This window comes from Apteryx mantelli, chromosome 2 (assembly GCF_036417845.1).
Source record: "Apteryx mantelli isolate bAptMan1 chromosome 2, bAptMan1.hap1, whole genome shotgun sequence".
NCBI lineage: Eukaryota > Metazoa > Chordata > Aves > Apterygiformes > Apterygidae > Apteryx > Apteryx mantelli.
In genome coordinates, this window is record NC_089979.1 from 4,601,396 (window position 1) to 4,621,781 (window position 20,386).

General features: G+C 43.4%; 1 protein-coding gene across 1 annotated transcript in view; it reads left to right on the plus strand.

Annotated features, from left to right (window-relative positions):
- SLC45A4 (solute carrier family 45 member 4) overlaps nt 1-20,386 on the plus strand; it is a 66,915-nt gene that overhangs the window by 36,281 nt on the left and 10,248 nt on the right. The window contains exons 3-4 of the mRNA XM_067290108.1: nt 15,715-15,903; nt 18,948-19,127. Of these exons, the coding sequence (XP_067146209.1) occupies nt 15,715-15,903; nt 18,948-19,127 (369 nt within the window). The remainder of the gene's footprint in view (nt 1-15,714; nt 15,904-18,947; nt 19,128-20,386) is intronic.

Sequence of the window (20,386 nt, forward strand, 5' to 3'; positions counted from 1 at the left end):
CTTTACTGTAAAAAGAAACCTTTCAACTGTTTTGATGGGGTGCTGGTGATGGAGGCTTGCAAATGCAGAACCGAGAGCGAGGCACCTAGCTTTTGAAGCTGCAGCATTGCCGTGCTACTTCAAGACTCAAATCAACGGTTTTCTATTGAATGTGGAATTAATTGTGGAGCAGATTATGAAAAGAGAAAGGTGGAGAACTCCGTAATGAGCCGGAGCCTTGCTTTTCAAGGAAATAAAATTAGGGCCACTTTTTGAAATGCAAAGAATGTCAACAGGCCGTTGCCAAATGACGTCATGCTTTAATAAAGCTCGCTTCAAGAGGATCGTCAAGGCTGCAGCCCCGTAAGCCTTGTTCTCCTCTGAGGCTCCCGCGCGTGTGTTGCAACAGCAGTTTTGTTGTGATGGCCCCCTCTGGGACTCCGTTTTCGTCGTGCTCTTCTAACCAAGCAACAACTGAGAAGGTTTCAGACGCATCTCCCGCAGGCTATTTCGCAAGAAATTGTTGGAAAAGTTTTGAGCTGCTGATTCAGTTTGATGGTAAAATTTAATACAAGTCCATTTAACTAAAACAGGGATAAATCAGGTCACAGATTTTATTTGCGTTGGCTTGGATAAACCCCCAATAACTCGTGTCACTCCGTAAACGTGTTCCTCTGGATAAAGTCTTGAGTAGCAGTGGTCACAAAGCAGTACAGATGCAGTTTTTTCCTTGAATAGACAACCAGCCTTATACTGTCTTCTCCTTTGGTGAACTTCAGTGAGAGCCTCATGATGTTTTCTTGGCAGCGTGGTAGATTCAAAGCATTTAAACTGAATGAGACCTGCTTTTCTACAGAAATAAATTGGGTTTAAAATGGCTTCATCAAGAAAACAAGCATAACTTGTCCACAATCAGAACAGCCTGAAAACCTAAACTCTGCAAACAGGGTAAGATGAGTAGCTGGTGAAAGGGAGGTGGTGGGAGGAGGGAGGGAGAGCTCTTTGGCAGGGGGCAGTGATGACAAAGCAGTGTCTGGCGAGAGCAGTAAACTATTCAGCAAGCGCTGCTAGAGCGGGTCAGTGATTCCTCTTGTGTTTTGAAACTGAGAAGGGATTCAAGTCCTCAGTTTATTGCCACCCCTGTTTTGGAGAAAAGTTTGTAAGCCACGTTCCTGCTGCTGGGTGAAATGTTTAGCAAATAAGGTTTCCCCCTTCCAGTTGCTGTCTTTGGAAATTGTTCCACTTTGTATAAAACTGCATAAAAATTCAGGAGAGCAGGTCTTTAAATGACCGTGGTGTCACGCAGCATCTGTCTCGCCTGTCCCGATCATGGGATCCCTTTGCAAAGTAGGTGCTTTATGAAGTGGTTTCAACCTTGAAATGCCCCTTATCCAAACAGGTAGGGCGTTCTGAAAAGTGAAGGTCTGGATGCAAATATCTGCTTGGGATTGCACAAACGGAAGGACTCGCGTCTGAATTTCTGTTGTATCTAGGGAATTGGCGCTGCAACCAGGTTAGAGGCCTTCTTACAGGTCTGGGGCAGCCAGCCAGGAGAAACGCGCAGTGTGAGGACGGAGCCGGCATTCCGGTTAGACACAGGCATCAGGACCAATTTCTGCATGCGTCCTTTTTGCGTGGCAGCCGAAGGGAGACTTTTAAAAACATTAAATGTGCTGGAAAATTAAATGCTGGAGGTAGAGCATCAGAATTAAGGTCCCCAAGGATAATGTACAAACTCCAGAAGCGTCCTGCTGAGGGTAAATGAGTCCTTGCTCTGGAGCTGTTTAATATCTCCTGTAAATGTTATATCTGGATGCTTCTACTAGAATTTAATATTTTGCTTTAGAAGCTGACGATCCAGCGCACGCACTTCAGAGTTCATGGAGGTGTCAGGAAAACTAGTATTAAATTACCGATTGTAAAATTAGCATTAAAAGTTGCTGCTCTAGAAGAAAACTGGAAGAATCTGAACCCAACAAAATGCCCGTGGCACCCAGATAAAAGATTGTTTACCAAGGACGGAGTCGGTTGTAGTAGATACCGCCGCAGCGTTCGCCGTGGTTTCGTTTCCTGATTTGGAAAGTCAGGCGTAGCGTCTCTCCAAGCCAGACATTTTCTGGCAAGGAAAAGTCATAACAGGCATACCTGCTGTCTCGCGTACGCGACATCAGGTGACTTAAAAATAATTGTTTATCCTACTCTGATGCAGCTTAGGCAGTTTATGTAACGATGGGATGCCGCTGCGGCCCCGGAAACATCCAAGCTCGTGTTTTGCTCCAAATTACAGCACGAATGAAGAACAGACGCGCTGTGCCGTATTCTTTCTTTTCCACCTTGAGTTATCCAGAACTTTACAAAAATAGGTTTCTGTTTGCTAAACTCCAGTGGCAGTTTATTACCTCTGCAGCAGTTCTGTACTAAATCTGCCTTTTTAGAAAAACTGCTAATTCCAAGGGGGTTTTTTTGTTTTTTGTTTTTACTAAAGGGATATAATCCTACTGCCAATGTCTTTGCAACATAAAGTCAAATGCTGCTTACTTTATGCTGATTTTTTTAAATGAGAGCAGAGGATAATTTTGTCATCAATCTGAAATGAAAATTGAGCTTTGCTTCTATTGCCTACTCTTGGATTTGCACTGAATATCTTTTTTTCTTTCCTTTTTGTTCAATGAATAGCAGTGTGCAAGAAACACGTTGACAGTCCCCATTCAGCTGGGACTGTCCTGGTTTACAAACCTGACCTGGCTTGCATCTCAGAGGTGGTCACCACCAACAGCTTACGCCGACCAGCAATGCTGACATCCCTTCCCTAGCGACTTGGCTATTTTCCCCCACTGCATAACTGTGGAGGAGCTGAAGAAGAGAGTATGTGGGAGCTTAAGGACACTTGGGGACAGTGAGGAGAAAAGGGGAAGATGCAATCAGTTAAAAAGCTGAGGGTGGCTCTTTCTCTGTGGTTTAATTACGGAGTTCTCTCTAAGCACTTCTCCCTCCTTTTCTGACGTAGTTGGAAGTCGGGGATCATAAATCTTGTGCCAGGGATCCCATAGGTTTGCATAGCAGTCAGCAAGCGAGAGGTTACGGAGATAAATGCAGAGGCGGGTTGTTTTTCTGCACTATAGATTCCTACCACGTTGACCTAGCAACTATATTTAAGAGAAATTTTCAAATGTTTTTAGGTTCTAACCTTCAGGGGAGGGGGTCAATACAACTTTCTCCCTGTCAGGTATTAAAAGGATTCCCAAATTCAATCTCGATAATTGTTTCTTGTGCTGGAAGTCTGACTAGTGCTGTGCTGCTGAGTACACCTGCAATGTCTACATAACTTGTTCAGTTCCTTTACGCGTTCAAATGATAACAAAAAGGTTACGAGTGATGTAAAGTAAAACCGGTTTTCACGATATGATAAAAATACTTGTCTGGCTGTTTGGAACCAGAGTTCTGTTCTACTTTATCCCTGTTAAGGAAGCTAATTCTGATTAACTTCCACTTTTAGAAGGAAAATGTTTCCTGTCTTATTTACTGCTGTGCTCCGCTTTTGCACTTCAGAGGAATAGCTTTCAATGGTAAATTTACCCTTATGTGCACAGCCTCGCTGACTCAAACATAACGGGTAAGTAAAGATTGCATATAAAAAAAAGTCTGCATTATGAAGCCTTTTTCATCTAGTGCCGTTCCATTTTATACCAAACTACCAATCCTAGTTATTTGGTGAAAATGCCTCCATGGATCTCATTATCCTTCATGCAGAGTTGCAAGCTGTGTTATTTTTAAAGAGTTCAAAAAAAGGGTGGGGAGGCCACTCCTCTGAGAAAGTGGTGAGCAGGTTATTTTGGAATCCTGGCTTAGATTTGGGGGTTAAGTTCTGTTTTCATTGCTAAAATTTATTGTGCGTGCAACTTTGAAGTATAACTGTCCTGGCTCAAAATATCAAGATGAAGGGTTTGGTTTTTTTTTTTAATAGCTAGAGTTTTGAGCACTTTGCTATGAAATCAGCTATGCATTTCAGTATCTCTGGTACATCAGGAGCACGTGTTCCGGTGAGGTTAGCGTTCAAGCCAAAACATACAAGTTTAGAGCAGAAGGCGTCTTGAAAAGCTTGAAAGTGGTTGGACTGGCTTATATAAATACCAATACCATCTTTTTAATCAGCCCCCTGTAATTTTTTTCTGAAAGGATGGATTTCTATAAGGCTTTACCCAAAAGGAAAGCAGCTGGTGGTCCACCGCGAATAGCTATAGAGGGGAGAGCACTTTAAAAAATAAAAATAAGTTGAATTAAAACAGTGTGTGTGAGGAATTAACCTCAATAAAGGCGACTGCGTAGAGGAATGTAGTTTCTCTTTAGGAGCTTAGGCCGGGTTATTTTCAAAATTCCCCTTTTTTCAAATATACAAATGAATAATGAGTTGGAAGAACCGGGGCATGGGTTGATAGCTCCGGTTCAGCAACATTTTTAAAATAGCAAATAGCTTAAAAGCGAGCGTAGTGTTGTGTTATTTGAGTTTTAGCTGGCGGGGCATCCCGATAGCACGGCTGTGAGAAAAAATGATCGACCGCTGCCAACGTGTTTATTCCTATCCGAAGCAAGCCTAAAGACTTCCGAAAGGACGGCGGGGTGATTTTTGCAGCGTAACAACAATTAACAATGCGCTTTTTGTAAGCCCTTTCTGGGAACGATGGCTTTTTGGTCGGCTTTGCTTATTAAAAGGAAGGGAAGTAAAAAGCACTTTGAGACTGCGTGCCGTGCCCGGCCTAAGGAGCACAGGTAAGATCATTTCAGCTGCTTATCCCTCTAAAAAGCGTGGGCGTTTCTAGCTGGGAAAAATGGCTTGTAGAATACGAAGGTTGTACGAGGTCCCTGTAACGTTCATGAGCAATTAGATTTGTTTTGCTTCAGGTCAGCTAGGGTAATTATAGAAGGAGCCACGCGTGCCTCTCTCTTGACCCTTAAAAGGACCATGCAGATGTGATCCCTGCTGAAGTACAGGGATCAGCTGGCTGCTCGGTAACCCCACGGGGCGATGAGGCCTCGCGGGTTGTATCTGCAGGGAGATGTGGGCCAAAGAGCTCCTCCTTTAGCCACTGCTTTCGCCTGGCTTCCGAGTGCAGAGTCAAGCCTGAAAATTGGAGGGGGGGGCTGATTTTCATCGGTGTACGTGTGCTGCATCGTTGCTGCAAAGAGAAGCTCCTCGTGATTTCCTTTGCTCCACGCTTAGTGTCTAATACCCGCAACTCGAGGCTGGAAAGACGCCGTTCTCTTTGCTGCTTGCAATTCACAGGGGCGGATGTTGTGCCGGCCGGACCCTGCCTGGCCGCCCGCTTGACGAAAACGCTTCCTTTTGGCTACCTTCGAGTCTGTTCGCCTTCCTTTTTCAAGCTCTCTTTCTGGGTACGCCGACCAGATGCCATGCTGAGCGAAGTATACGCCAGTCACTTGTTTGGCAGGGCGGACCAGATCCTTTATGGTTTCCTAGGATTTGGGTTGTAGGGTAGAACGGCAGGAGCAAACTCCTCCTGCAGTGAATGGGAATTTAATATCGAGGCAAGCCCTTCCAGTCCAGCATTCGCTTTGCTGGAGCAGCGTTTAAAAAAACCTTCATCCTGGGCAGAGAGAGTCTCATGAAATTTGAGATGTCCCCTCCTGGCCGTGCTCTTCATCTTGCTCGCGGGTTGCGTTCCTCAGGCTTCTCCCTCTCCTCGAGGTCTGGTTTTAGAGCAGTGCACAGGTGTATTCAAAGCTTACCTTAGGCACCAAAAAAATAAATAGCCCTTGTGCTGATCCTGGCCCGCGGAGCCGCCGGGAGCCGTAGCACGGGAGCAAGGGCTCGTGCTGCGCCTTGGGAAGCTGCCGGGCAGCCCCCGTCCCGAGCAGGTCCCCATCATGTGAGTTGAAAAGTTATCCTTCATCAGTAACCGGGGTTTTTTTAGGCGTTGGGAGAGGGTTGGTTGAGCTTGGGTTGAGCAAGGATTTCAGAGTAATGGTTCGGATTCGGCTCTACTTGGAAGAAAAAACTGTTAATGCCAGTTTTTGGTTAGGGTTTGGGTCAGCTCCCTGAGCAGACGGTCATCTTCCAGCGTATTAATGCACTAATCGCTGCAACAAAAACTCCGCTGTTGGTTAACAGGAGAGGCTTGCGAGTTGTGCCGCAAGATTTTACATTGCATAGGTAGGAATCTCTTTGAGCTTGGGGCTTTTAAAGCGCCTTCTGAGCCGAAACGCCTTTGTTTAGAAATTTGCCCGTATTCCCGAAGGGGCGACGACAGCTCTGTTGAGCTTCGGCTAAACGGGGATGCTGCGTGTCTTCGGGCAACGCGTGTCCTTGTAAGCGATGCCTAAGCTTGCAGCGAGCCGGAGCGCTGAAGTGCTGCAGCCTTACGTAATGCGGGCGGCGTCGAAGTGGGGCATCGTGTGCGTTTTAATTGCATCCCGTCTGGGAGAGGCAGAGATCAGTGTGGCAAAGCGATTTATTGACAGCAGCGTTCGTATATGCGTTTGCATACACTCAGACGCTCGTTACTGATGTGCCAGAGCTGCCGCATGGGGCCTTTGAGCCCTTCAGTATCGGCAGCTTGCTGAGCTGGCAAATTGATTACTGGTGTCAAAGCGATATATTTCTAAATATTGCTTAATAACTAAGAGAAGAGGAGAAGTTACAGCAAGCTTCCCAAGAATCAAAAAGGATGGCCTGTGTAATCCAGACAGCCGTGGTGGATCAGGTGCAGTGGTGGAGAGGAGCTCCCGGCAGTGCTGCTTTTCCGTGCCCTCGGTGGGGCTTCGTCACCTGCTCCAGCGTGTTTGTCACCGCCAGTGTTTGAGTATAAAAGGTTCGGTTTCTGGTTTACCTAAACGTGGCGCTTTTCACTGGACCAAATGTTCCTTGGAAAAAGAAATGCCACGTTTGGGGGAAGGATATCATTCTGGGCAACCTTTAGGAATTGCTAAGCATTTTTACTATGATAATAAAATCTAGAATAGCAATTGATCCTTTGGTCTTTCTCCGACCAGAGCCCGTCATATGTGTTGCCTTTGATTCCTCCTTTTCCGCAGCAGTAGGAGTAGTTAATACTGCTACATTTGTCTATTTGCTATCTGTGGATTTATTGTTTAAGGAGATAGAAAGCTGAATTGTTACAGGGATAATAAGTTAGAAATGATCTTCCACCTGAATTATACAGTTCCTCCTGTAGAAGTAAGCTAGTAGGAGGGCAAGAGACTTAAAAAATAGATAAATAAAGCTTTCAAAGCTTTCTTGGACAGCATGTCATTTGTAATCACGCTGCTGCCTTTCAGTATTCAGTTCTCGTTCGGTTGCTCCCCCTCTTCCCTTTGCACACATACCTTTGGGTCCCTTTTGCCCTATACGCGTCTCTTTCCTGACGCAGCACCATAAAACTTCGTTACAAGCAAGAAATTATCAAGGAAGCTACATAAACCTTTCTACAACATTGGGCAGCATGGCAAAATAGCAGCAGAACTTAATGAAACACTGATGACTCCCACCCTTGCCAAATATTAGGAGGGGAGGATGGTAGTAGGAGGCTGAGAAGCAATAATTGAACTGAGACGGATGATGGGAAAACTGGATGATGATGAAATCCCTTAAGAGGCCCATAACTCATTTCTTCAATGCCATTTTTCAGAAACGTTGTTTAACCCAACACGGTTGCTGCTAGCATGCTATTGCAGGGCTAATTTCAAGAGCTGCTTCTGTGTTGAAAGGCAAAATAGCTTTGCCAGAAGGAGATGTTACTCTTCTACGGCTTAAAAACACCTGCAGGACTCTGTATGTGGAAATAGCACACTAGCATTTCTGTATTGAAGCTGTTGGAGCAGGAGAGCAAGAGCATTATTTTATTACCAGTTTAGTTGTTCAAGTTTTTCTCTCAAAATGGGTGGTTCTTACTCTAGCTGGCATGACGTGCCACCACCGATGGTATCAAGCAGAACCTGTTTTAATGGTTTCCAAATTCCTGGAAATTTTCTGCTGTAAAAGTGTGACTTGTTGGCATTTGGCTTTTAAGGAGATTAAACACGCACGGGTTTTCCAGCCTCTCTAAAGTGTTGCATCATAAACTTCTTCGTTTATCTCGCACCTAGATCCAGCTTTTGTCTATAACCTCGTTCTTCTTACGACTTAGTGTGACTAAAGCAGAAATGCCGGGGCATTTTAAAGGCGCAAAACTGCAGTAAAGGCTTTGGATGTCCCTGGTGCCTGTAGCAGATGCCTGTCCAGGAGGCAGCCCCATCCTCGCTTCGTGTCTCTAGGAGCGGTGAGAGCCCAGCCGAGCGAGGCTCAAAGCCCAGCACGCCCAGCCGTTGTACGGAGAGATCCCTGCTGACAAGGAGCTAAAAAGCAGAGGGAAGGAGATGGACTTTTTGCAATCTGATGATAGTTTATGCTCAGAAAAGTATGGTGAGAATGCATAATGAACTTACTTCTGCTTATAAATGTATGTGATGTCCTGACAGCTCCTTACGAATGTTGCAGACTGAGCAGAAGTGCTCATACTTGACAGACAGACTAATCTCAGGATGTAAATTTTGCTAGGGGGGAAGATTTAAGTAACAGTTTTGATACTGCTCTGTTTTCTTGTTGTATTTATTGCAATAGGTCATTCTAAGACACCGAGCAAATGTAAGATGCCTGACAACTTTTTAGCTCTCCTTTTTCTGTAGAAAGTTAACGGCAATCAAAAGCCTTACGGTACTAATAGTGTATTATTCTGTATTCTTCTTTTTATTCTGTATTCTTCCACCTGCACGCTTGCAACTAAAATGACCCTTGTGGTCACACATACTGGTCAGTATAGTTTTTCTCCAGTTTCCTGTGGCGTTTGCAGCTTGTGCAAAACAGCTTCTAAAAAGCGCTTGGCTTGAGCAAATGCAATCTTGTAATACTGGCTGGGCAGGAGTAATTTAAGAGCAAAACTTTCATATAAAGCTGAAGTCCGCTGTTAAATCGTAGCTTCTTGCATTTGGAGACTCATCTTCCCATGCATTTCTTCTCCCACCAGCAGCCCTAAGAAACTATAACGCCAGGGGTGCAAACTGGGTGCTGCATGTTCTCCTATGATACCAGCCTCTGATTTCAGGCGGTACTTCAAAGTGTTTCCTTAAAAACTTGCACTCTCGCATTTGGAAGCTCTTTAAAGTGTGGTAACGGGCCTGCCAGGAGAAGTTACCGCGTTTTTTCATATCCTTTCCTTGCTGGTCGCAGATCCTCTTTCGGTTCACAGGTTACAAGGAGGTTTCTCGTGGGTACGAGATCCTCAACCGTACTCAGCACATACTGCATTGCAATATAGTGCTCAGGCCACCAGTCGAGCCCGTTCCAGCGTCAGCTCGACACGTATTGGCTCAAGGAAGTTTTCGGCAGTTCGGAGGCTCATTTGAGCTCCACAGCTTCGCCCTGTTCTGCAGGGAGGTTAGAAATCTGATGGGAAACAGCAAGAAGCAGGGGGATTTGCAATTAAAGTTTGGGGTTGAAACGGTTGTCAAAATAAGCATGCAGCCTCCGTTCCCGGTTTCTTGGGAGATGAAAATGTGCGGCAACTCTTGTTTTAAATATCAAGGAACGGATAGGAAAGTGCGCTTTTACAGTGATTGCAACAATGTTTTGAAATCCCTATTCCTCAGATCCTCAAAAAACAAAATTATTGCGTTTACAGGGTTTCCTTCAATGCTGTCCTCGCAAGACGACGAGCAGGGTTTTAACTCTTCGGCAGGTTCTGGACAAGCAGTCGCTTTTGCTTGCTGCGCTCTGTAAAAACAAAGCGGCTTGTGTAACCAATACGTTCCAAACAGATCGATGTGAACTATTTTTAGCAGCCTCCAGTGTTTTATGCAGGACAAAAACGCAGCGTACAAAGCTATTTGCAAAGCACGACAGCTGCTTTCTGGCAGCGCGGAAGTTTGTACGGTGTTTACTTTAAGAGTACAAACAAGCCTCTAGGTGATGATTTCTGACAAATGAAAACAGGAGCTTAGCATCCTATTCCCATATCAGATCTCATTGTTAAGCGTATAAAGACCTATTTTTTTTCCCCCCCAATAGAACTTATCAAAAAAAAAAAAAAAAAAGGAGAGGTTTTGAATAGAAACTGCTGCATGCGACCTAATCTTTCTTCCATGTAGCTCGTGACCTCCCGCGGCCCTGGGACCGAGGGTGACACAGTGAGCATTTCCTGTGAACCGCGAGCCCTGCGGGTCCCACTATTGTTGGGCCCTTTTTTTGTCTGGGAAAAAACAAGCCCTTATTTACTAGAAGCCAGTGTCCTGTTTGTTTGTAGCTGGCTGGGAAATGCCACGTTGCAAGGGTCTCAGTGGCAGCCGGCGCTGCTAGCGCGAGCCGTGCCTGGGCGTTTTGCTCTTTTTCTCACCGACGCGTATGAGATTTCGGAGGTTGACTCGTGACCCGCTCCGTCTTCGGTTCGCCGCGCAAACGTGGACCTTGTTTACCCACTGTGTTTTTTTTCCCCTGCTCGGTGTTTCCTCAGATTAGCTGTCAGTAAAACACTGAATAATAACCTTTCGTTTTTTTATTCCCCCCCCCCCACCAAGAGGTCACCCCGTTACTTTTCCGCGCGTTGCCGAAGCTGGTGCACGGCGGTTAGCGTTCCCGCAGCCTGTTTTGCTAGAGCTGCTACCTGGAAAGGCAAACGCGGCCGTGGAAAATTACAGACCAAATAAAGAACCGGCATTAAACTGGTAATGGGATGCAGCTGCTTTGGACTTTCGAGTCTCCTTGCGCATCCCAGCAGCCTCTGGTAAAAACATTTGCTATCCGATAGTTTTCTTGGCCGTACGAAATCAGTCCCAGCCCAGTTACAGCCTGTTCCAGATGTGCAGAGCAACGCGCGGTGGTTAAGACGTTTTATATTTGGCTGTCAGAGCTTGTGGCGAGGCAGGCGTATATGGGTGACAAGCTCACTGCGTGGGACTTCCCTGACGTCGAGTCAAAACCGCAGCATCGCCTCATCTGTTTTGCACATCGGAGGCTGGATTCTGCAGGGCTGCTGGCCCGGCGCGTCGCCTCAGCCAAGTTTATTTAAAATATGTGCTGTATCTGTGTCCTTACCGCTAGATGGTGGTATCAGAAGGAACTTCTTGGTGCCAAAATATTCCCTTTATCTCTTTGTTTCTGCATGTCTTAATCTTGTCCTGTATGTCTGGGGTGCCTTCTTCACTGTCCTCCCGTTTTTTAACTATTGAATGAAATGGTTGGGTTGTGTAGGTATTGCAACATGTACGTACAGAGAAAAGAAGCATTAGGGTATGTAATTACCTTTGATTGCCAAGGACCCTTCGCAGACATGATTTCTCTGAAGTTGCGTTGATTGAGTTCATCCTCATTGTGAGGCAGCAAACTTTTGAAAGGTATATAGATATCAAAAAAATACACATACTTTTATATATATGTATATATAAAAGTATTTCAAATTTCAATTTCCTTATTTGTGTTGCTTCTACTACCAGATCATGCCTGCCAACCTAAACATGCATGTCATTTATATAGACACCCGAGATACTAAATCCAAAACAGTCTCTTTTAGGGAAAAATGTTTGGGGGTTGGATTTCTTCTTGTCTGTCTGTAACTTTCTAACTTGCATCAAAACATCTAGCGTTGTTTTAAAATATTAAAGCAACCCCATGATGATAGGATGAAGGACCTGTAGACTTGCCTCTATGAAGCATGAGTTTTATGAAGAACTTCTCCAAAGTAAGTTTTGAAGTGTCACAGGACGGTAGAGGAGGTGTCGAACAGGTGCAGGAGGAAGTTCTCCTGCCACTCTTGTCTAAAAATTAATTTTCCCTGTCCTCCTTTTTTTTTGCCCCTCCTTTTTTTTTTTCTAGCTTTCATGTGCACCAGCTTCCCATCTGTAGTCTTCTTCCCTAACCCCACTCAGTAATTTTCCACTAGAGTAACCAACTAAACTGTAATATGACTACATCACTGTTTACATACTTACGATAAAGAAAGCTCACACACCTCACTTAATAAATAACTATTTTAAATTCTGTGTAACTGTATATAAAAGCACGTGATGATTTTATAAACTGTTAGCTTACACTCGGTATGCGATTTGTAAGAGCCCTGCCACTTAGGTTACGGAAGTGGTCCTATCGCATGGTGTTGTGCTCATGTGGATGGTTCCTGCCATTATACAAGTTTGAGAATATGAGAATTGCTCCTGTTTTGACTTGAACATTATCTCTTTCCTGTTTGCTTAGAGGTGCACTGTAAGCTTTTTTAGAAATTCTTGCATTTTTCTTGTGCATGCAGCTATTCTTGTATAGATTTTTATCATAGCCTCTTTTTCTAAAGATATGTATTTTGGCTGCTAGAGCATAATTCAATAAAAACATTGAAATGGTTTGTCTAAGGAAGGATCTCCAAACATTATGTACTTTGGTTTTTTATTGTTCTTCTTCCCTTCCCTAGAAGCAGCCATACACCCCTAGCTCCATTTTGAAAACATTGAGATTCATGTCCTTTACTAAGCAAGCCATTTTAATGTTAATATTTTGATTTAGGCTCTTTTGGGGAAGATAATCTTTTTCAATCAGTGAAAATAAAGCCTTCTCAAGAAAGCATTTTAGTCTCTCGTATAGAAAGGTAAGACTCGCTGATTTGGGGCTTGTGACAGAGGTTGGGTAACACCCCTTTTTCCCTTTCTTCTGCTAGCTTGTAAAACCAGACATGATGCAGGCCTTAATCTGTGTTCTAGTTATTGCATGCAAAGTTGACCTTGAAAGTACTGAAATCAAAGTAATGCTAGCAGGAAAAATCACCGTGTTTTTTGAGAATCTTACGACGTTTTTATGACAGTTGATTAACCGCGGCTATAAAGCATACAGAAAGAAGCGGTCTTTCCAATTTAGAAACGTGCAGCTTTTACAGTTGGAGGAAAAATATTTGCACACAGGTTATGTTCATGCTATGTAGAAGTAATCATTTCAGATAGATGCAGCTGGCATTAAGATTTCTGTGCGGCAGACAAGCGTCACTGTAGACTGGGGACACGCACACGAAGCGGTGGCAGCGAGGACGTGGGGACAGGGAGCTGTGCCAGCCCCGGTGTCCTGGATCCCCCCTGCTATTGCTAGTCCCTGCGGGAGCCCGTGCTCGCATTTCCTTCTTGTTACTGCTCACAGTTTACGTGAAAGCGAGAATGTTTCCTGCTTCTCGCCAAGCTGGATGTCTCATTGGCCATTGCAGTACTAGAAGAGAGTCTCTTAATTGCATCCATTTTACTTGTATCTATCTAGGTAATGGCATTTATTCCCATAAGATGCTTGTAATTTTAGTAACAGAGCTCTTGCTAGCCTTTGGAGTTCATCATCTGTGTATATCTGAAGAGACTATGTGGCTTATTGCAAAACCTTCCCTGTAGCTCTCAAGTATGCTTACCGATGGGTGAGCTCAATTTAGATGTTCCAAATCACATGTTAATATAGTCTTAAGTCACACTGTAAATCGTAAAATAAGCTTCCATTCTCAATATACAACCCATTTGCGTATGATACCAAATTATTTCGGATGGTGATCGCTATGAAAAAGATCACTAACGGTTAAACTGTGGCAGTCGTTCACCCCTAAATAAATCATAACTCTCCCGGCGTTTGGTTTTGCACGCCTCGGGCTAAACGTTTCCTCCTTCCCGTCGTTAATTTGTGTGAAACAAACCCCTGCCCCTGTGCCAGGCCAGGCTTACACAAGCATCAGCGTCCTGGAGCAGGTAAAGTGGCGGCTGAACACACAGTGCTTGAGCCGACTTAGTACTTGGGAAGGGTAATGATCAAATGGATCAAAGAAGGTGTTAAAACCGTGGGGAGATGAAGGTTTTCTCTGCGCTTTTGTTTGCTCTACTGCCCTGGTGATTTGCGCCTGCTGGTAAAAGAGTGCTCAGAAGAGAGCTGGCTGATGCAACTGCGGGTCGGGATCTGGAGGAGCTCTACTAGCAACCGTGGCTTCCTGACCACAATCTCTAATCTTAACGTGCTCCCCAAAATCCCGACGTGCCCTGCTGAGCATGTCTCGGCCAAAACTTTTGTGTCACCGGCTAGTTGCTAAGACATCACCAACCAGTCGGTAAAGCTAAGCAAGAGCTTGCAGAGTAGCGGTTTGAGCTGTGATGTGGACAAGGTGTCACAGCACATCTGGGCAAACACGGGCCTTTCCCGCAGACCTAAAACCTAATGCAAAAGGAGACGATGGTGGGGTGGTAGGTGCTGACGTGGGGCTTTGGCCTCAGGTACAGGCCTGCAGCAGGGGAAGACTGCCAAGCCATGATGCTTTCCCCGTTCAGGATGCTCATGGGTATGTTGGTCTGAAAAGCACATGTTTTGGCCAAGTTCAGAAAAGGCAAGTCTCTTCTAATAACTCCATACTCATCAAGGTGGCTGTTGTTAGCTTATTAAGCCAGCAAAAGTTGGTTCAAATCGCTCGGTAAGGAATGCCTCGGCGGGCTGAAGGGAGAACACAAGGTACAGGTTGATCTCACCAGCAAAGTCGAATACTACTTGCACACACAATATGCGGTTTTGAATAATAAACGTTTTTTGTTTTTAGGGGTAAAGACACTGAGCTTTTCCGTCTCGGCATTAGATGAACTAAGCAATTGGCCGTTTTGTTCTTAATGCTTTGCTCAGAAGCGTGTCAAAAAGATTACCTGGCTTGTGCTGATAAACCGAGGAGACAGATTTCACATGATCCCAGCGTAGCACCTCTTCTGAGCCAGCCTGCCATCTGCAGGCCAGTACTTTCCATGCTAAAGAGGTATAGAGCAGGCCTTTTTTTATTTATTTCCTACCTTCCCTGCAGCTTTCCGTCTCCAAACTTTATCCTTCGCAACAGATTTTTTTTCCCAGGTAGATACTACATGATAAATCCATGGTTCTGTCCAATCCTATAGCTAGTCCGCTGCAGAGGTAAGCAAGCCTCCTTAGCTGCTCTCTAAAGGTTAGCAAATAATTGCTTTTTCTTTTATTGCCCGTTGTTCAATTTTATCGTAAGTAAGCATTTTTGCACTTGTAAATCGAATGTTTTGTATGATAGTCAAATTCTGTCTATCAGGCTCTGTCCATTAAATCTTTAATAACTCTTTATGGAGGTGGTCTTGGGTGTGCAATACTATTATAATGTTGAACTCATGTTGAATCTTAAAAGGTCTGTTGAGAAGGGGATATATCAGTATATTACAACCAGAGAGCTTTCCAAGCATCTCTAGGGCTTCCTTGTTTTTTTTAATATGTCCACAAATGAATAGAGGATGCAACAGTGCTGTTGGGCTCCTACACACCGGACCTGGGCTATTTTTTCCTTACGGCATCCCCCCACCCTCCCAACCACACCATCACCAAAAAAACCTCAGCACGCACAGCAAAGTTCAGCAAAAGTGTGATTTCTCGGACAGTTGTAGCTAATCTAGACTAGTGATGTGACTGTTAAATCTCTCGGTTTTTTAATTTTTATTTCAATAGCTTTCATATACCTATTGTTGCCTTCTTATTGCCGGAGGATTTGAAAGATGTACGGACCGTTCATTCCTCTGTCTGTTGTCAGTTCCTTTATCGTTGATAAGAAATCTGATCGAGTTGTGAATTTGGGAGGGAATTTATTATAGGTAAATTACTGCTCAGTTTTCAAAAGTGTAAGAAGATGTCGTGTATAAAGTAAAAAGCTTTGTGTGTACCACATAACCTTTAAATCATTTTTGTCTTTGTTTTAGGTCTTTCTGAACAATACTACAGCCTCACTTGGTTCCTTAGCCCTATCCTGGGCTTGATCTTCACTCCGCTTATAGGTTCGGCTAGTGACCGCTGCACACTGAGCTGGGGCCGCCGGCGGCCTTTTATTCTTGCTCTCAGCATTGGTGTCCTCTTTGGAGTTGCACTTTTCCTTAATGGCTCTGAGATAGGTAAATAATGAGGAAATCACCTGCGTATTTTTCTAGCGAACGTTATCTGAGTTAAGATTTTTATGTTAGAAGCAAAGATAATGATGTGCAGTTGATTAACTTATGTGTAAAGGCATTAGAAGTCTCTGCAACACTGCATTTGAGCTGTCCATCTTAAATGTTTTCATTCTTATTTGAAAGTTACAGTGCGGGACTAAGTATTGTGCAATCATAGCTGTAACTGTTAATACAGAGTTATTAATACAATGGTTGCCAGCATAATGTTTGCAGTTGCTGAGATGAATTTGGTCAATCCTTGACATGGGAAAATTGTAGCAACCTGTTCACAGGGAAATGTTTCCTGTTGTGATCCGTTTTCCCTTTAATGCATATCTGGCAACACATCCTGTTTCCAGCATTATTTCAAAAATTATCTTTTCACTTTTTCTTGTTCTTTTCTTAGACCTGGTATTGAAAAAGCCCAGAACACGGTTAATATTTGTTTATCAAAAACTATGTGGGAAAATAATTTTTCCTGAGCCCCCATCAAAGCTGGTAAAAATAGTTTCCCTTGAACGTAGTTTACTACAGAACTTAATCTACAATCTAAGACTCTTTGTAAATTTAGCGTAGGAGAGGTGACAGCAAGTACATTTGGGGAAATGTTACATCATGGTTGGTCTGATGCAAATGAAAGGAACTTAGCACCTAGTAATATCCTCTTGGCTCTCTTTTTTGGGTTAGATGCAGCTCTATTGTGAAAAAGTTTTACTAATTCAGGGAAATGAGTGGAACATTACCTTGGCTTAGCACATTAGCTTTTCAAAGCCAGACTGAGATGCCATATGATAGCTTTTAATTTTCTGCAAATCGCAGTGGACAAACTGTTCCAATTAATGACATTTAGCTTATGTTTTTTGAACTTAGCCAAGCAGTAAGTATGAATGATCTGAAATTGGTATCGTATGGTATCATTTGTACTTTGTTATTGTTGTCTCTGCTCCAAGACCTATCCCTCCTCCAGCAGATGTATGCAAAATGTTAGATTGCAGCCCTGGTACAAGATTTTACTTGATAGCAAGCTCTTACTTCCACACATTATCTAGGTCCGCAGCCATTGATACTAGCAAGCAAAGCTAATACAGAGCTTATATTTTATTTGGAAGTATCTCACCTTCTAATAAATTAGCACAAAATATTGCTTTCAGTTTTCCTAGTTCTTTGTTACACAGTAAATGCAGTCTATTGCATTGCTTTCTAGAAAACCTACACTTTTCAAAAAGCGCTGTGCTACTTTTGTCCAATGAAAAGTCTTTAAAAGACAGAGGTTGTTGCAGTGCGCTGAGAAAGTGAGCTGCATTCTTTAGGTTTCCATTCCTGGGATGTGGCTGTAGTAGATTTTGAAAGAATACCCTATCCTCTTCCAAGAGAGCTTGGGGTGAACTCAGGTGAGAGCTATTGGTCTTCTGTAGACCTATTTCCATACTAGAAGATGCGGATTTGCCACTAACATTCAGTTCACATCATCAGATATTAGCCATCTGATCTAGCATTTAGAGCAAAAGCACAATATGCTAAAGCAATATTAGTCTCTCTTTAATTGAACTTTGCTAAATGGTGGCTTGTGCCACTTTCAGAGAAAAAAGACATTGCTTACCAGACTCTCACAAAGGGGCTATCTAGAAGTTTCCAGAAAAAAGGCCTCGTTTGTAACCAGGTTTCCTTCTAGATGGACCTTGTATTTTTTTTCACTGTATGTCTTCTTCCCATTGTATGTTCACACTTTCCTATCCTTAGTCTCCAGCTACTTGCACTCCTAATTTCAGCTTGGGACTACAGGAGATGCAACAAAACTGAGATGATGGTTGTATGATACCCTTTTATGATACCCTTTTTCATAACCTGGCCTCTGGCAATGGGAGTCTTGGGGAGCGGAACAAGGAGCACAAGAGTGTGCTACAAGAGTGCTATTGAAAGGTTTCTCCAGCCCCAGGACTAATACCAGCATGTCCATCCAAGGAGTCCACTTGTGTATAGACCTTGTCTAACTGTTGTTCTCTCCACCATACGCACTGTTGAGGTTTTCTACAGCTCTAAAGCACTGACACTGTAGATGCTTTCAGATGTAAGAAAACTGTTTTCAGCCTATTGTGGAACACTAATAAACTTCTTCAGCATTCAGAAGACTTGGTATAAATGAATGCTGAATATGCAGGAATCATAGTGCTTGAGGTTTAGATGATTTTTAGTGGCTTACCTAGTTCATCTCTTTCCATAACCATTTTCATCCGTTATGTTAATGGTTTGAACGGTATTGTGCATGTGTAACATCTAAATTTCTCTGATTCAAGAAATTCATGCTTTTGCAAATGCTTTGTTCTTTGAAAATTCTCCAGCTAAATACTAATGCTGCTTTTCTACTCTGTAGACAAAAAGTACTTCATCCCATGCTATCAACAGAAGCTGGACTGATGCTTTATGTGATGACCTATAAATACCTTCACGTCGCTTCATCTTTAAAAGTTTTGTTTATAAAAGTGATCTAGAAAACTGAAAGTTTAAGAAAAGCAGATAGGGAGTTGGGGGGGGGGGGTAAATTCTACTTTCTCCTGTTGTACTGCAGTCCATTTCACATTAGGCACCATGTGAAATGTCAGGAATGCTGCCAGCAGCAGTTACCTGTGTTTGTAACTCCTAGATGTGGTACATAGTTTTGCTTTTGGATGCTCTCCTCCCTCACCATGTTTATAAAAACAGCCTTCAACATTTAGAGAAAAATACGTGTGAGGAAAGTGAAATAATAACCAATGCTTTCAAAGGTTTAAGAGGTGCTTTAAAAATAATATTTTGAAAAATAAACATCAGTCTTACAAAAGTAAAAACGTATCTTCTGTCCCAGACCCTCCACGAAGCTCTGCCAAAGAATTGAAATTGCCATTTTATTCCGTAAAGGAATATTTCCAGTAAGTGTGTTGGCCACCTTTCTCTTAAGGAGATTATACTTGATTTGAGTAGTTTTCCCTTTTTGACTGAAACGCTCAGATTCCTCTTCTGTTTTTCCTCAGGTCTGGCTATTGGCGATGTCCCAGACAAGCAGCCCATTGGTATCGTTCTCACGGTGCTTGGTGTCGTGGTGTTGGATTTTTGTGCTGATGCAATGGAAGGGCCAATTCGGGCCTACTTGTTGGATGTGGTGGACAGTGAAGAGCAAGATATGGCCCTTAACGTCCATGCCTTTTCAGCTGGTATGTAGTTAATCGATGTGTCTTCTGCAGCTGTCACATCTTCCTGATGACCCAGTTGTGACTGAACTGATTTTCCCTGAACTCACTTCTCATTATTTTCGTCTTTTGTCACTGCCGTTGCCTTACTAATACTGACGCTCCTAATGCTCTCTAGGAGAGAATATCGGTATGGACCATTGACCATAGCATAGTAAAAAGTACTTGTAAAATAAAAATATAATATAAAGGATAAATACAAAGATCAAGTACCTTGGGAATAAAGTAACACAAGATGATGGCTAGCATTATAAAGTTTTTAAAGCACTTGGTTAAAATTAGGGCTTTTCAGCATTTGGTACTCTATAGCCAGAGTGGGATAGTCCCTACCATGAAGTTTAGACTGAGTAGACAAGACTGACAGAGCAGTAGCAAACTGGGGCAAAGTCTATTGCTATTTCTGTTAATCTTGATTTCTTGATATCAATGGAGTGGGAAATAGCAGTGTAACCTAAAAGACAATTTATCTTAGTACATCTGAAGGTAGGTTTAAGTTCCTTTTCCCTTGTGCCACAAGTATTAAAAATGGACATTTCCATACTTGTTAATGAACCTCATATACATAGAAGTGTGTGAGAACAGGGCAATAACCTATAGACCTGACTGGTGGAGAGATTCACTACTGCACCATTCATCAGCTGTGCATTCTCATTCAAAGACATGAATCTGGAGAAGTATCCTTTAAACACTTAAGGCCCTACCTTTATTTCCCACTCCTTCCCCAAATGTGCGCCCTTGAGGCACTGCATCTCTTTTGCTCTGAAACAACTACGTTTTTCAGTCCTTATGTGCCATAACCCATTCCCCTCTTGAGGCTGAGGAAGCAGCAGCCTATCTCCTGGTGGGTCCCTTCTCCTGCTCCTCCTGTTGATTGGCAACCCTCTCTCTTAACCAGTCTCCCATGGCACCAGCACAGGTTTAGGTTGCTGCCTCTGTTGTTCACCCCTTCTCAGTACAGCTCAAAGGTGTGGAGTTTCAGATCCTTGCAACAGTAGCCCCAATAATCAACAAGATGCTTTAGTGCAAAGCTGTGTTTATTTAATGTTTTTTCTTTTTTTGGACCCATGAAAACCCCGGGGGCCTCACATATTGGTCATGCAGCTCTCAGGTTGTTCCTGAAAAGGCTTTGTTTCACAAGGAAGGCACATTACCAGGAAAAAAAAAAAAAAAAGGGACTAATCCTGCTTGTGTGATCTTGGAGTTTATCTTAAACTGCAAACCCC